Genomic DNA, 16,034 nt, shown 5'->3' with positions numbered 1-16,034 from the left:
TTTCTCCTGACTCGGCCAGTTCATCCCTGGACTTCCCCAGTCCTTGTCAGCTGCAAGTGCTGAGCCTCCTTCCCTGTGGGTCCTGTCCCACCAGGTTCCTGAGCTAAGGAAGACCCTAAGGAAGGTGGGAAGAGTGTGGTCTGGAATTAGTCTTGCTACTGTGGGCTGAATATAAGATGTGTCCCTGGTGATCCCTGGGGCACCAGCTACTCTTTTTCCCAGTCCATTAGACTTCAGACCAGGTTTCCCAATAGGCTAAAGTTCACCAACAACTCAACAAATACTGTATTGAGCACCGACACAGCAGTGTGCTTGGTTCCAGGGACACAACAGTGACGACAGGCAGGTTGGTGAGCATAGCCTTGCTCACTTCGCCTTTTTAAGAATAGACCTCCCTGACTTTGGCTCACTCTTTGGTCTTGCAAAGTCCCCATTTCATTATCTCATTCATCCCCAGAAAACCTATCCAGCCTGGTACTCCTGTTTCTACTTAAGAAGCAGTGAATAAACACACGAACCCATTGTGTATCGATTCCAATATGTTAAATTAAGTAACATTCGGGAACAAGGAAGGAAGGAAGTAATATATATTAAGTGTCAGAAGAACATTGCATTAGATATTCTCCATTCACTATCCCAATCAATCTGTGAGACTAGTATGATGGTATTTAGGAAACTGAAGGTCAGAGAAAAGCTAAGTAATGTGTCCAAGATGGCAGAGCTAGTTTTTTGCTGTTGGTTTTGGGGGGATTTTAACGCAGGTTTAGGTGATTCAAAAGCCAAGCCCTAACCACTACACCCTAATTGAAACAATAAACATGAACAAACTGAGATGTCACTCTGTACCTAGTGGGTCCTCAGCAAATGTTCATGTTCTTCCTTATAAGCAAATCAGAGACAGAATGAAGGCAAGCCACTCTCAAGTAACAAGTCTATGTAAACTGATATAGTCACTCCATTCCCATGTCCTTCCACCTCCTCTGAGGCCCCTTCTCTCCCTATACCCCTCATTCCCTCATTCTGTCCTTGACCCTTTGTTTCCCTGGATTTATCTGGACCACCTGGATTTCCCTTCCAAATCTGAAGTGACAGGTACTTTCAGGAGAGGGAACAGTCACCTGATAGGTGACGTCTAATAGCCTACATATTAATGTATGTGCACACACACTCATGCACACATACATGCACATGCACTTGACATGAGAAGACTTTCAAGATGTGAAGACAAAAATTAGATTGCCCAATTCCTGGAAGGCAGGAACTGTTTCATATGCAATTCTGTGTCCCATGAGAGGCATTCAGTGAAAGTTTAATGCATGCATGCAGGATGCAAATTACAAAACTGGAGAACAAGGAAAAGAGAATCCAAATGGTAATATCAGAAAACACCATTGGGGTGCCTGGGTGGCTCAGTCGGTTAAGCGTCCGACTTCAACTCAGGTCACGATCTCGCAGTCTGTGGGTTCGAGCCCCGCATCGGGCTCTGTGCTGACAGCTCGGAGCCTGGAGCCTGCTTCCGATTCTGTGTCTCCCTCTCTCTTTGCCCCTCCCCCATGCATGCTCTTTCTCTCTGTCTCAAAAATAAATAAACATTAAAAAAAAAAAGAAAACACCATTAAGATCATCAATCTTCCATCAATGCAGAAATCTCTACACATTCTTCCTTTCTGCCATAAGGGATCCCCTATTTCTACAGGCAGCTCTGTTGGGAATCCTTCTTTATATTGAACTGAAATGTGCCCCTCTGTCATTTCTACTTACTAGTACTGATTTTTCCATCTTTTCTTTCTGTAAATGGTTATTGAGCACCTCAGTGATGATGTTGAGACATGGTACTATCTCACAGGGCTCACAGTGTAGTGCAGAGACAAAGAGATTAAGGAATAGGGCAAGTGCTATGCTGGGCAAAATAGGCCACCACAGGGTGAGCATGACTGAGGCAAGAGACACCTCTTTGAGATAAGGTTGTCAGGAAGGTACCATTAAACTGAGGCCCAGAGGTTGAAAAGGCCGGAAGAGCATTTGAGGGAGAGGTGAGAGCAAAGGTCCTGAGGCAGGCAGGGATAAGCTCAACTTGTTTTAGGAACTGACAGCAGTGAGTAAGAGAAAAGGTTAGAGGATATAGACCCTTCAAAATCTGTAAGGGGTGTGGATTTACCCTGACTGCCCTCAGAAACCACATGGAGCAGGGCCTTAGCAGGAATTATATAATTGGATTCATGTTTTTGAGTCAGCGTGCTGACTGCTTAAAGAAGAATGCACTGTTATGTGCCAAGAGGGAAAGCAGGAGTCTGTTCCTGGAAGCACAGGTGACAGCAGTGGAGGACAGAGAGAGGTGGTCAGAGTCGTGACATTGCCCAATGGTGAAGAGGTGTGAGGGTGAGGCAGAGGAATCAAAGGAAGGTCAGGATAGTCTTTTCACAGGACTACCTCTTGCCCACCTTTATATCCCTCCAGATGCTAACACAGTAGCACCTGGTACTTGTCAGTCTCTGGAAATGTCACCTGAATAAGAGCAAACCAAAACTGTCCTCCACAGACAGCATCCCCTGGGAAAACTGAGGAACCCTGTGTCCTTCCTCACAGAGATGATCACAACCCCTCGATGACAGGTCTAACACCCTATGAGGAAACCCCCTTCAATTCTCACCCTCCCCAGGTCACTCCCAAGAACTAGCTAGAGAGGGAAGCAGAGATGGAAAGCCAAAGGAGTGGCTGCTAATACCTACAGAGCTGCCATCTGGAGTGGCATTCGGCAGGACCTAACATCGCCACCTAAACTAGGGAACTGCTGTCTTCAGTGTAATGAGACAGGTTTCTTCGTGTAGGACTCAGAGCCTGTGATGCAGGATGTGCTCCAAGACTGCCCCAGGTTAAAGCCCCAGGAAAGGCTATGAGAATCAACACTTGCAACATTTTTAGGGGACTGGATCCTTGTTTTTTGGTTTGTTTCTTTTGTTTCATTGGGGTTTTTTGATATGCTAATTAACATCTCCCAGAACTGTTCCACAGAACACACTTTTGGGAATCTGCAGGGCCCCACACTGATCCAAGGAGGTGAAACTGACATTGAGGGTTGAGTGGGTGGGGCCAACTATGTTGGATGTCCCGCAGTGTGAGGGACAGTTCCACCCAAGGGAGATCTCACCTGTGTATCCTGTGAAAGCACTTGGGGAATGCTTACCTGAGAAACACCATGGGTAAACCCTGAGATGCAGCTCCTCAGTGGCTGGTTAATGGCCAAGGTTCAGTGTAGATATAGAAATATGAATGACTCTTGGACTGAATGACTTTCTATTCCCTCACCAACCTGGAAAATTCAACTGTAAAAGCTTCAAGAGTAAGCAATATTTTCTTTTAAAAGTTGTATAGAAACTTAGACATCCTTTTAGATTAGCTGTCTTCTATCCTTTTTGAACCAAAGTTCTCTTTTTGTAACACTTTGTGATACCTCCTTAATTCTTCTTAAAGAAAATCAGAGGAAACATAAATCTTTATGTACACAAAATTCACATCTATACATATAAGGTAATATTTATATATTAAATGTAATGTAATATTTATGTACATAAATTTTATATTATATGCATATATATACACACATATATATAAAATCCCTGAATTTTAATGCAGTGGGGAAAGTCTGTATTTAGTAGCATTCATTCCACACAAAAAGTAGAAGTCAAGGAAAGAGCAGAGATATGAGACCTTAGAATAAAAACTTAAGATAAGTTATAAGTGACGGTCCTTATTTGCATGTGGCACCCTACATGTCTCCCAAAAGTCATACAGGACACACCACAGTTCATTAGGCAGAACTGTCCCATGCATAGCAGGACATTTAGCATCCTTGGTCTACCCACCCCCATTACAAAATACCAGTTTCACCCCCCGAATCTTAGGGGTGCTCCCACAGATTCCCAAACACCCTAGAGGACAGTGCACACCCCATAGTGAGAACTACTGCCCTAGGCTAAGGTAGGACTTCATTCAGCCTCTTATTTAATTCTCGAAATATTTGAAACCTGTTTATTCAAATTATTAAGAAACCAGGGTCTCCCACCAGCAGGGGAACCCCCTCAGCCCAGAAACTCCCCACATATGTAAGTCTCATTCAAAGGAGTAGAAACGGAAAGAGAAGGAAGGGAGGCAGCAAGGAGGGACCACATAACAACTCCCTGAGCCCCTGGCAGCAGACTTCAGCAGAGTCAAGAGGTACCCGCTGGGTAGGGCGTAGCTCCTGCTTGTTTCTTAGCAGCCTGACTATTATTTATTTGTGGGATGTCCACAGGGTACCTGATGCCAAACAATGCATGCAGACAGCCACAAATGGGCTTTGTCAGGGAGGGGCCTCCCCACCGTGGCTCTAGTACCGGGGGATTTGCATATTGTTGCAACATTGTGACAGGTTTCTTTCCTGCCTGGCGCTTGAGAGCTTAAAAGTCACTATGAATGATAAAAAATAATTACATGACTTGCATAAAGCCTTTATGTGGGAAGGGTGGTATTAGCTATTACATTTAATTATTTAATGTGGGAAATTATTCACACTGTGTAAAGAAGCCCTGTGGAAAGTACTCCGTGGTTCGCTTCTCCATCCCTGCCACTGAGAAAGAAACCAGAACTCCCTGAGTCTGGGAGGGGAAGAGGGATCCTCAGACCTGCCCCACCAGGTCTGAGGCTCTGCCGATGCTCCCAGCTGCTACTATAGGAGAGGGGGCAGTGCAGGAAGGCCATGGGCAAGGCCACCCTACTGACTACTCAGACTGCAGCAGTAGAGGGGTCCTCGCAGCAACACTGCAACCAGTAGGCGCTGAACACGTCCTGTGTGAACTGAGGCTGTCCTCACAGAGCCTGTGAGGGCTGCATAGTGATTGCTCCTGTTTGACAGAGGAGGAGGCAGAGGCTATGGGAACCTGCCTGCACAACTCAAGGTTCATCTCTGGAAACAGGGCAGTAGCTCATTCAGTTCACGTTTCATGCACTAAAGTGGGCACAGGTGCTGCCTCTCACAATTGCGCTTTGGTCACCCCTACCCCTTCACTAAGCAGGGGTCAGCCCATTAGGCCAGGAAGGACACGGAGGAGACCTGTCCGATCTGGGTTTGGAGTGTCTTCCCAGCTGGGTTGGAGAGAGGACTCAAGGCAGGCAGACCACAGAGGGCTGTCAAGGTCCAAGTTCAGTCTCCTCGTTCACCCACTCCCAACACTGCCTGTTCTCTGCCTTCCCTTGTCCTTCGGAGCATGTCTGTGGTGTTTATTTGAACTGCAGGTTGCCTGCATACATTGCAATGTGTCTGCCCGGCCTGTCCCCACCATGGGGACACATCCATCCAGCACCCTGGTCCTGGAGGAGACCTGGGCAGAAAGCAGCTCAGTAGTAGCAGGAAGCAGCCACTGGGATCCTGCAGCCCACCCAGGTGCATGCTGAGGCACAGAAAGAGCTTTCTGTGGTCCCCAAAAGGAACTTAGTCAATAACCCCCAGTTTTTCATCTGCTCCCGGGGGGAAGAGTGCAAGTGTCAGATCTATTCAATCTTGTGGCACCTAGTAAGTGCTCATTGTGTGCTCCTAAGATAAATAAATGAAAGAAGGCCTTTGAAACATTCCTGGGGATGAAAAAAACTTAATTTAAAAAAAAACATGGAGAAGATTTCCAGTTCAAAGTGTCCAGTTCCTCCAACAACTTCAAGGGCAGCCCTGTCACACCACCCACCTCGGGTCTCCTCTCCCCAGAGCCAAGGACCCAGTCCCTAACCCCAGCCCCCTGCTGGCTCCTCCCCTTGTGTCCACTGTCCCCAGTTATCTGTACAGTGTGAGCCTCCAGGAGCCTCTGAATGAACACACCACAGGGTAGGAGCTGACAGAAGAAGGCAGAATCCTTACTGCCTCCCAGGCTGCCAGGTGCCTGGAGCAGCTGCGTGCTCCAGTTACCACTTCGCCTTTAGACACCACTAATCTCCATGATTACTGTTATGTCTAAATGACATCCTAACATAATACAATTCATATTATCTCTGCTTGGTGTCAGTTACCATTTTGCTCCCTGATACTCTGTGAGATCGACTCTCCCCACGGCCGCGGTGCTGCCAGCTGCATTCAGCGCCTCTCCCTGGCTCATTCGCTCTCCCCCCACCCCCACCCGTGCCTCAGTCCCATGTCCCAAAACCCAGGAGAGACCAGTGCTGCCAAGGACCTGGGCACCTCCCCCCACCACACCAGCACCTCTGCTCAGCTCCCTGCCTCATGTGCCTTCTCTCAAATGCTTGTTCACTCAAGCAGGGGCTCTCGTTCTCTTTCAGGGACCCCCTTCCCCCGGGGGAGGATGAACCATGGTTGGCCTCTCCCTTCCATTTTAGGCCCTGCCTCCAGCAGGTGGCCTGACCCCCCTCCTCCAGCTTTGTGTGGACTCCCAGCTTCCCCCCTGAGATGCAGAGCTGCCAGAGACCGCAGTCCACCTCTGGGCACTGTGCATCCTGCCTGCCACCTCTCACGCTCCCCTCCACTCCCCCTCTTTCTCCTTTCCTCTCTCCTTCTTCCCCCCTTCCCACTATCCATATGGCTTTTCCTCTCTCACACCTCTTTTCATCCTTCCCTCTGCCTCTGCCATCTACCTTTCATGACCTTCCCCATCCATGCCCTTCTCACCTTTTGCTTCTCACCTGATTCCTGCAGTTCCTTTGCTTCTCTGCCATCTCTGCCTCCTGCCAGCTGGGCTCTCCCTCCCTCTGACACTCTTCCTTCCCTGGCCTTTCTCTGTCTCAATTCCAGCACCTCCACTGCTAATCTCAGCTCAGGTCTCCCATGTGGACACTGTGCCTGGCAACACTCTCTGGGGCTCTAGTGTCTCTGGAAGTAAACACCCCCAGACAGACTGAAAGTCCAGGTCAGCTTCCGCATCGGGGCTAGGAAAGTTTCCTCATCACCTCCTCTGTGTTTCTTTGCTTTACCATCAGAAGTGGATTTGAAGGTGGGCAGGCAGGAATAGAGAAGAGGGGAAAAAAAATGATGACAGCAAAATCATCATTACCTCAAAATCCCTAAGAAGACACAACATAATCCCAGATTTCCTTGTGATAACTTCTCACCACCAACCTGTTAGCTTTTATTGCCTCTGAGATCACAGAGGAGACCTCGGCTCTGGGCAGGGAAGGAGCTAAGAATCTAGAATTCAAGGGCAAACGCATGTGCCTATAACCTCTCTGTAGCAGCCCTGCTCTCCGGGATCAGAGGCAGAAAACAGACCCACGTGGCAGCCCATCCTCTCCTCCCAGCCTTCTAGGCAAAAGAACAAGGGCCTGGGTCTCCGCCAACACAGATAGTGGTTTCTAAGAACCTGGCAGTTAACTGTCTACATGACCTTGAGTCGAACAAAATTGAGCCATGACAACTCACAGTCATCAATCTCCAAATGGTACTAGCCAGATTTCTTTCAAGAGTCTCAAAAGACAGTCAAAGTACTCACTCATGACTCAAGGTAGGCAGAAAAGGCCTTAGATGCAGACAAAAGGTAAGCTCACTATCCTAGAACCTTCTACTTCTTCCCCACTTCTTCCACACACCTGCGCTTTGCCTTCCCTTCTACTCAGTCCCACACCCAAAAGTGAACTTGTGTATCCTGCTTAATGAGGAGAGAGGTAGATGAGCTCAAGTTAATCCTGACAGTCATCCATGTTCATTTAGAGCTTACTTTAGGCCAGGCACAGGTCTAAATGCTTTACAAGCATTGCCTCACTTAATCCCCACTATCACCCTATAGTTTTCCCATTTTACACATGGGGAAACTGAGGCGCAGAGAGGTGAATTTATCTGCTCAAGATTACCCGACTAGTAAAGTGTCAGAAGTAGGATTTGAGCCAACAACCTACCTCCAGAGACCATGCGCTCTTTCGACTTGGAAACTTCACTGATGGAGGTGAATCAGGGCACGGATTATCCAAAAGGGAAGGAAATCCACAATTCTTGTGTACTCAAAATGCACAATGTGGTGTTTTGCAGCAACTTTTCCTTTCCAACAATGATTTGCTAAAGCTAGAATCAGGTTGGTCTACATGTTGTCAGTCCACCTCAGCCGGTGAGCAGGGGTCCAGCAGCACTCAGGAAAACGGGTGATGCCGAGAGTATAAGCAACATCACAGGGGTGGCCGCTTGGCAGCCTGAGTGGATACACATGAGACCAGCCCCAGGAAGGCCAGAGGAGAGGCCCATCTTCCAAACTAATCCCCAAAGCCCACTACATCTGCAGGATTTAAGGAAGCCAAGGGAAAGCCTTCTAGCGCCCCAAACACCATCCCTTCTGGGTGATCAACCCTGCTTGTCTCTGAGGAGCTGGACATTAAGAGGTTTGGTTCGCCATTTCAAGGAGAGCAAGGAAAACCCTCTTCCTAACCTTGACTTCTACCCTACCCTTTGGGACTTCATCACCAGGGAAGGAAGGAGTCACAGGTACAGCTTGGCTCCAGGTTAAACTGATTTGATAAGAGAAAAAGTCTATGATTTTTCCCACCCTCCTTCTTCCATTACACCCGCAAAATCTGTATTACCTGTGGTTTCCAGCAAATAAGGTGGTGGGCTAAACAGTGTGTGTGTGTGTGTGTGTGTGTGTGTGTGTGTGTGAGAGAGAGAGAGAGAGAGAGAGAGAGAGAGAGAGAGAGAGATAGAATACTAAGCTCTTACACTCCAGAGTGCGCAGGGGAAAAAATATTCCTCCAGGCCCTGCCCACATAGGGATTTGGCCAGGTGTCTAAATGGAGGAGATCACCTTGTTTCTGGGGATGGGTTTGGAACAGGTGGGAGGAAGGACTGTTGCGGGGAGGGGGGGGGAGCAGGGAGGAGGTGGGCCAAGGAAGCAGAGACCTGAAAACTGGGTCTGAAACTGTCTTCATGGTCCAGCTTAGAGAATTGATGGGCTTATGGGATAGAGGAGTGGGAAGGTGGGTGTATGGACGAGTCAGGGTGAAAATCTGTCTCTTAAAGGGATCCTGCCACCCACCCACCCCAAACATGCTCCCTCACCCATGCATTCTAGCTGTGTGTAAATCTTCTCGGGAAGAGTCCATGGGAGCCCTTGGCAATAAGGCAACTGGTCGGTCTCTGCCCCCATTGGAGGCCCTGGCACTGGGCCTACCAGGTATCTTGCCAGGGACAGAGGAGTCAATGAAAAGCCTCAGTAGCACAGCCTGGTGATGGCAAGGATGAGGCATGAGGCATTCATCTCAAGAGAGTCCAACCAATGGAAGCCAGCCATGAAAGGTTGGGAGAGGGCCATGGTCAAGGAGGAATGGGCTGGCGTGTGTTTTCCCTCTGTCTGCATGTACACAAAGAAATCCTAGAGAAAGGGTAATGAGTGTTGCCCAACTGGGTAGTTGGCAGGGTCCCTTTAGGTGTCAGTCCTTCCCCTGGTGCTCACCAGGTGACTAACCTGTGTGTTTATCCTGGCCTTTGCCCTACTCTCTGCCTTCCTTCCCTTTTCTCCTCTCTCAGAGGTGTTGCAGACCAGGCCGGCTCACCCATTTTGTTTCAGGTCTCTGGTGAATGAGAAGGCTCCAACTCCTCTTCCTTTCCTGAATTCTGAGCCTTCCCCCTTCCTATCTCTCCTCTTGCCCCCACACCCAAATAATGTTTTGTTACCACGTTTTCTAGGCTAGATGCTGAATATTCCTGGACTCTGCTCTGGTTCCTGTTTCTCTCCTTTTTCTTCCTCGACCCCATCTCTCCTTACCTTCTGAAATATCTCTCCCCAAAGAGATGGTATTTCCACCTAGAGAGACTCTCCCAGTGTTTTCCAAAGTCTAAAACACATATATATTTATATCATTTGGGGTCTTCACTCTTTACCTCTCTTCTTTCAAAATCCATTTTCTCCCTTTGCCCTGTGAATTATATCTAAGAACCTGGGAGGGAATTAGTTATTTCTTGCTCATAACATGTGACTTAAATAGAAGAGAACAGTCTCCCTCTGCCTCAAAGGCTCTCGTATATTCAGAAACTATTCTGGGAAGCCAACAAGAAAGCCATGTTTTCCAGCTGACCCTCACCTAACCCACGCCCTGGCCAACCTCTGCTTCTCCAGTCTAGCTGTCCAAAGTCTCCGCACTGGCGTTTCTGTTTTCTTTTGGCAGAAATGCCTGGGAACTGAGAGGCCCCTTTCCCTGTGACCTGACCTCCCACACTAAGAATAACAGCCCTAGGACAGCATGTCTTGCGATCCCTCTGGAAAGAGGGCATGGCCGGGAAGTGGGGAAGTTAAGGGAGCTGGATAGAGCCAGGACGATGGAGGAACAGACTCTTGGCTCTTGTGAGTAACATATTAAAAGGGAGAGTTGGCAGCCTTCAAGAGAACTGGGGAAAGAGGTCTGAGAAACTCTCAGAGGACCCTTAATGCTTTCATACCCACTCCCCAACCTCTAGAGTTTGCCACCAGCAACCTCGAGGCCCCAGCTAGTGTCTCAGAGAATAGGAAAATGCTGGTCCTGCTGAACAAATGTGGCCCAGCCCTGTCTTGTCCCCTTTGCAGAACATTCCTTGAAAAACTGAAGAAGCAAATGTAATGTCCTTTTTTTAAGAAGATAAATATCTTTAGTACTAGGTCCTTTCCTTTCCACCCCTGGGTAATGTGACTATCCTGTTCCTGGGGTTGCCTGAACTGTGCACATATACCCCATGTGACCACAAAGCAGTGCTCTCTAGACTCCTCCACCTCTCAGAGAGGCAGGTGGTCCAGACCCAAGACACCTGTCTTCTCTGTAAAGAGTCCACCCTTCCAGGACTCCTGGAATCCTCTAAGATATCTGAGACAGCCTATCCTTGGGTTGACTCATCATCCAAGACCTCAAAATAGTCTTTCAAAATCATCTCTTCCCCTTCTCCAAATATGATGGAACACCAATGAAATCCATGAACACAGGGTGAAGTGGTGAAGTCTGGACACTAGTCCTCCCACTCTGTGCCATAATCTCCCTTCCGTGGCACCACTGCCTCCAGTCCCTTCTTGTGAAGCCTGCATCCCCATTCCCTCTACCCAGACCACCCCTATCAATCCAGTTCTCAGGCTTTGATAATTTCATTCACTTTGGGTGGCATTTGCATTTCAACGGGACTCTATATCAAACTGATGGTGTTAGGAGAGGAAGCTGGGGGAGGTGCATAGGAGATACCCCTGAAAGCACTGTCTAGGGCTCTATCTGACATTACTGAACTAGAAGACTGACCTGGACTCTGTCTCCTTTCAGTTAGTAAAACCTGTGCCAGAACAGAGCTGTCCCTGGAAAGACCAGGGCATGTCCAGTGCTGGAACAGGGATGACCCTGATTCTAGCTGCATAGAGTCCAGCTTATTAGAGGTATTGTTTTTATGAGGCAGTCCTCTCGTTATTGCTGAGCTTTACTTGAGTCACTGCTGAGCCCAGATGACCTGGCCACCCTTCTGGACCACACTGCTGTGGTTTTCAGGGCCTTTGGAATTCCCAAATCATCCACAGGACCACAGTCCAATCACCTCAAGGGGATCACACACTTATGTCCCTCCTGCCTCCATCTGTGTCCCTCCCTGCCTGCAGACAGGCCCTTCTGATGGAGAAGAACTGGGGGCATAGGAAACGCTGAGCAGGGACTGAGTCCAACCATGTCCCTGTGCCATTGCAACTCCCATTGCCTGCCCCCATGTCTATTCCTACCCCCCGTGGGAAACAGAAAGAGCCTTTGTGCAGGAGGGTGGTTATGTGGGATGGACCTGGAGGAAGGGGGGCCTTGTGACCATGGGAGGGTGGGGCAGGAAGGTTGGACCAGCCACTTCCCAGCCACCTGCTTCCCTCTTGGGCTCCTGGCCACAGATAAGGGCCCTCACAACTCCAGCAGCAACACTCAGGTGCCTGGACGGTGATTCTGATGGTGATGTTGCTCTGTTCTTGTCTGTCTAATATTCCTTTTTAATCCCCATCCTGCCTGCCCCTCCCTTATGTAGGGTTACTTTAGTGATCCCTGGAATGTTTTTGACTTCCTCATCGTAATTGGCAGCATAATTGACGTCATTCTCAGTGAAACTAATGTGAGTATGACTCTGCCCTCCCCAGGAAGCCTCCTTCTTCCTCCTCTGCCTCCTCTGTTTCCCTTTCTGTCACTCTCTCTCTCTTTACCTCCTTTTATTTTTTTGGTTTTTTAATTTCCTGTTTTTACCCCCCTCCAGTCATGCTTTTTATTGAACCTGCCGTCGTCTATGGGGGAAAAAAAGTGGGAGCTTCTCCTCCTTTTTTTCTGTTTGTCCCAGCTCTGCCCCACTGTGCTGGGCCCAGGAGCCCGGAGCTGAGTGAAGGGGCAGGCACAGGGGAAATCTTTGAACTAACCCAGCTTTTGTCAGCCCTCTCCGCCCTGTGAGAACCAGGTTGCCCAGGTTTGAGCCGCCAGAACTGTAGAGTGGTAAGAGAGTATTTAATATGCCCACGTAACCTCTTTCTTTTCTCATTTTTTTCTCTTCTCTCCTTTCTTTCATGCTTTTTTTTTTTCATTTTTTCCTCTTCCTTTTTGTTTTGTTTTTCTCCTTTGTTGTTGGTTTTTTTTTTTTCTCTTCTTTCTCTCTCTTTTCCTCGGCTTTTCTGCCCCATGCAGCACTATTTCTGTGATGCATGGAATACATTTGACGCCTTGATTGTTGTGGGTAGCATTGTTGATATAGCAATCACCGAGGTAAACGTAAGTACATGGCGTCTGTACCTGACTGTCCGTGCCTGTTCTAACACTCATTTGTCGTTCCCCGGTTCATTTTTTTTCCTTCATTTTATTTTCTCCTCCCCACCTCCTTATTTTCATTTTGTTTATTTTATTTGTTTGTTTAAGTTGGTTTAAAGGATTTTTTTTCCTGTTGCTTTATTTTGATTTTTTTTAACTTTTGGAACGAGTTAGGCCCCTTTCCTTTTTCGATTGCTGCATCTTTTCTCTCTCCCTTTACAATCAGCCTGGCATGACTCACACTGTATAGGAGGATGCAGCTATGGGAAACAGAGAGTGCCAGAGCAAAGGGGTATTTACAACTTCTGGGCCACTGCTGGGGCAGGGACCCAAGCCTCTCCTCACCCCCACCTTCACCTCCAGACTGCTGCCTTTCCCTGTCTCACCTTCCACTCCCGTGGCACCTTGGAAAGGAGCTCCCTCACGGTGGACCACCAAAGTTAAGGCTTGGACTTTGCCTGCCTTGTCAGCCCAGAGACCAGCCCATTACATTCACACTGAAAGGAAGGGCTCCATTGCCATTTTAACATCAGCAGCCCCTGCAGGCAGCCCAGTCCCCCCAGGCTCCTTTGGGAGAGGAGAACCGACCATGTCAGGACCCCTGCTCAGATCCCTCTTCTCTGGAGTGGCCAAAGAACCAAGCAGTTGGGTGATCCACTGGGAGCTCTTCCCAGGGTCTTTCCTTCCACAGCCTTTCCTTCCCTGGCTGTGGAAGCAGATTCTGGATGAGCGTCTCACTCCCACATGAACCTTCCTGGAGAACTGACTCTTGCACCTGCCTGGTTCTCTCCCACTCCCGACCCCATCACAACCCAGCCCCCGGCTCCCTAGCCTCAGACAGAACCCCAGCCCCTGCCCCCACCCAGGGCCTCCTGCCACCTTCTCCCAAGTTGCCTCCTCCTATACAGTTCCTTCCAGTTCCTGCACATGTCTTTTTGTTACCTGGCATGTTTAAACCTTCTCTCTTTATCTATAGGCAAGCCCTCTTGCGGTCAGTCTTTAACATGTGTCCGTTTAATTTTTTTGTTGTTATTATTTTTCCTTAATTAAGAGACTTGGTAATGTTTGCACAAACCTTTGATGCACTGAACCATTGAATAACAGCACGGAGCAGACGCTGTAGAGTTTTGATCTAAGATGTTTGAAAGTACCCTACCAACTGCCACCATCTCCCTTCTCCATCCTTACCCTCCTTGCTCCACTCCATATTTTGCTCCCAATCAGTTGAACTGACATGTTATCATATCTGCCTGATTCCCCTGACTAGAAGCCCATCTACTTTCCTTCCAGCAGATGGACGTTGGAAGGAGCCTGTTAACACTTTCCCTACATTCCCCTCCCATCAACCTCTTGTACCCTCCCTGCTCACCCTATAGCTACAGATTCGATGGTCCTTCTTTCTCCGAGATCCCCCTGCGTTGTCTTTGTCTCATGTTGTGTGTGTGTGTGTGTGTGTGTGTGTACATACTCTCCCTTGACTTTTCCCATGAAATTATCAGATCATTAAAAAAAATCAATCTTCCTACTCATGCTCTGTGCCTCCCCTCCCCTCAACACCTCCCACAACCACCCTCACCACTCCTGAGCACACTTTAGGACTTTCAGGCTAGATGAGCCCTAAATCTCAGGTGCTAATCAGGTCCATGAGTCACCCACACATGTCTAAAGGCCAGCACCTTTGTGCTTGGAGCCTGTGCCTTATGGTGCTCTCAACTGATGGAGCAGACAGAGAGAGAAATAGAAAAGAAAGAGCAGCCCTGCCTTCAGAAGCGTTTGTCTTCAACACAGTAATGCAGCTCTGTAAGAATCTATGCCAAGAGACTGAGAGCTCTCCTGGATGCAGGGAGGACTCATTGCAGCCCCAGGGGGTACCTTTGTGATTCTCACTGTTGGCAAGGCCTACATCACTCAACCTGCCATTTTCTCCCAAACTATAAGTGTTTTTAAATGAAAAACAAAGCAAAATAAGTTTGCTAGGGTATAAATTTTCTACAGAAAAAGTGGCTACATTGGGATAAAGAAGGAGTGTGCAGGGCAAGAAAGGAGCATGAAATCATCATGCAGACCCTTATGTTTAGATGATGGTTTTCTACTTATGATTCATCTATGCATTTATCTCAGGTAACTCATAACTGCCCTGTGAATTTCACAGGCAAGAATTATCACTCCCAATTTGCTGACCGTAAAGATGCTGATGGAGAGATTTAAGTGCCTTTCAGAGCCATACAGCTGGATTTCGGCCTCTTGGTGTAGCCAGTTCACTGTGCCCTGGGCTAGAGCACCTATCTCTTCACTCCAAGGTGCCTTGAACAAACACACACATCTCACATAACCCCCTATGTGTACTCCCATTAGCCAGGATTTGTTCAGCTCTTACATCGTGTAATCTATTCCTATTTTTTAAGTCATCTTTTTTTATTTACTTAAGTAATCTCTACACCCCACGTGGGGCTTGAACTCACAACCCTGAGATCAAGAGTTGAACATTCTCCTGACTGAGCCAGCCGGGCACCCCTGACATTCTGTAATTTATATTTTAAATAACCACACAGGGATTTTTCCCATTTTCTAAACTAGGAACTATGTGTCATCCCACCTGAGAGTCCTGATGTACCTCTGACTCCTCCAGCCTCCCTTCACCCTGCACTGAGATTCTTCTCACTCCTCCAGATTGAGGAATTTGTTAAAAGTCATACAAATGACAACTGAAGGGTTGTCTGGAGATCAAACGGGGACAATGTGTATAAGGGAGAGCAAGAGAAGGTGTCCAGAGACCCACACCACACAATTAATGGCTTCTGAACAAAGAGAATAAATGTAACATCATCCAAAGCCCAAAGGCAGTGTGGGAGAGGAAGAGAGGGCCAGATGTGAAGTCAAAAGCTCTGCCTATAGAAGTTACCAAAATGCCCAAAGACTTAGTTTCCTCATCTGTCAAAGGAATATGATGATATTTACTGCAGTGTGTTTTGAGGCTGAAATAAGAGCATCTATTTTAAAACTCTATGTAACTGTAAAGCACCACTGAGTGGGAGAGACGATGGCACCCAAGCAAATGACATTTTTTCCAAAACCCCTACTGGAGTAGCTGGCAGGGCCTAATCTCCAACCAGTTATATCTAAGTATAACTTACTACCCACAGACACTGCAAGGGCCCTTATTTCCTGGATATGCTTAGACTCTGGAACATGCTGGACAGCTATGGCCAGGTGAAAGAAAGCACCGTGTAACTGACCACTGCCCACAACTCAGGCCTCCATAAGCCTCCTCCACAAGCATGGTCCTGGAAGGACCCCGAGCTCAGTGCTGTGGA

General features: G+C 48.0%; 1 protein-coding gene across 11 annotated transcripts in view; it reads left to right on the top strand.

Annotated features, from left to right (window-relative positions):
• CACNA1C (calcium voltage-gated channel subunit alpha1 C) overlaps nucleotides 1-16,034 on the top strand; it is a 664,692-nt gene that overhangs the window by 584,951 nt on the left and 63,707 nt on the right. For 5 of the 11 annotated variants that reach the window (XM_032593890.1, XM_032593889.1, XM_032593888.1 and 2 more), the window contains one exon: nucleotides 12,601-12,684. In XM_032593890.1, the coding sequence (XP_032449781.1) occupies nucleotides 12,601-12,684 (84 nt within the window). Of the gene's footprint in view, nucleotides 1-11,959; nucleotides 12,044-12,600; nucleotides 12,685-16,034 lie in introns of all 11 variants that reach the window. The other 6 variants (XM_032593885.1, XM_032593883.1, XM_032593881.1 and 3 more) reach the window with 2 other exon arrangements.

The sequence above is a fragment of the Lynx canadensis genome, chromosome B4, assembly GCF_007474595.2.
Source record: "Lynx canadensis isolate LIC74 chromosome B4, mLynCan4.pri.v2, whole genome shotgun sequence".
Taxonomy (NCBI): domain Eukaryota; kingdom Metazoa; phylum Chordata; class Mammalia; order Carnivora; family Felidae; genus Lynx; species Lynx canadensis.
This window is presented reverse-complemented; position numbering and strand designations above follow the sequence as displayed.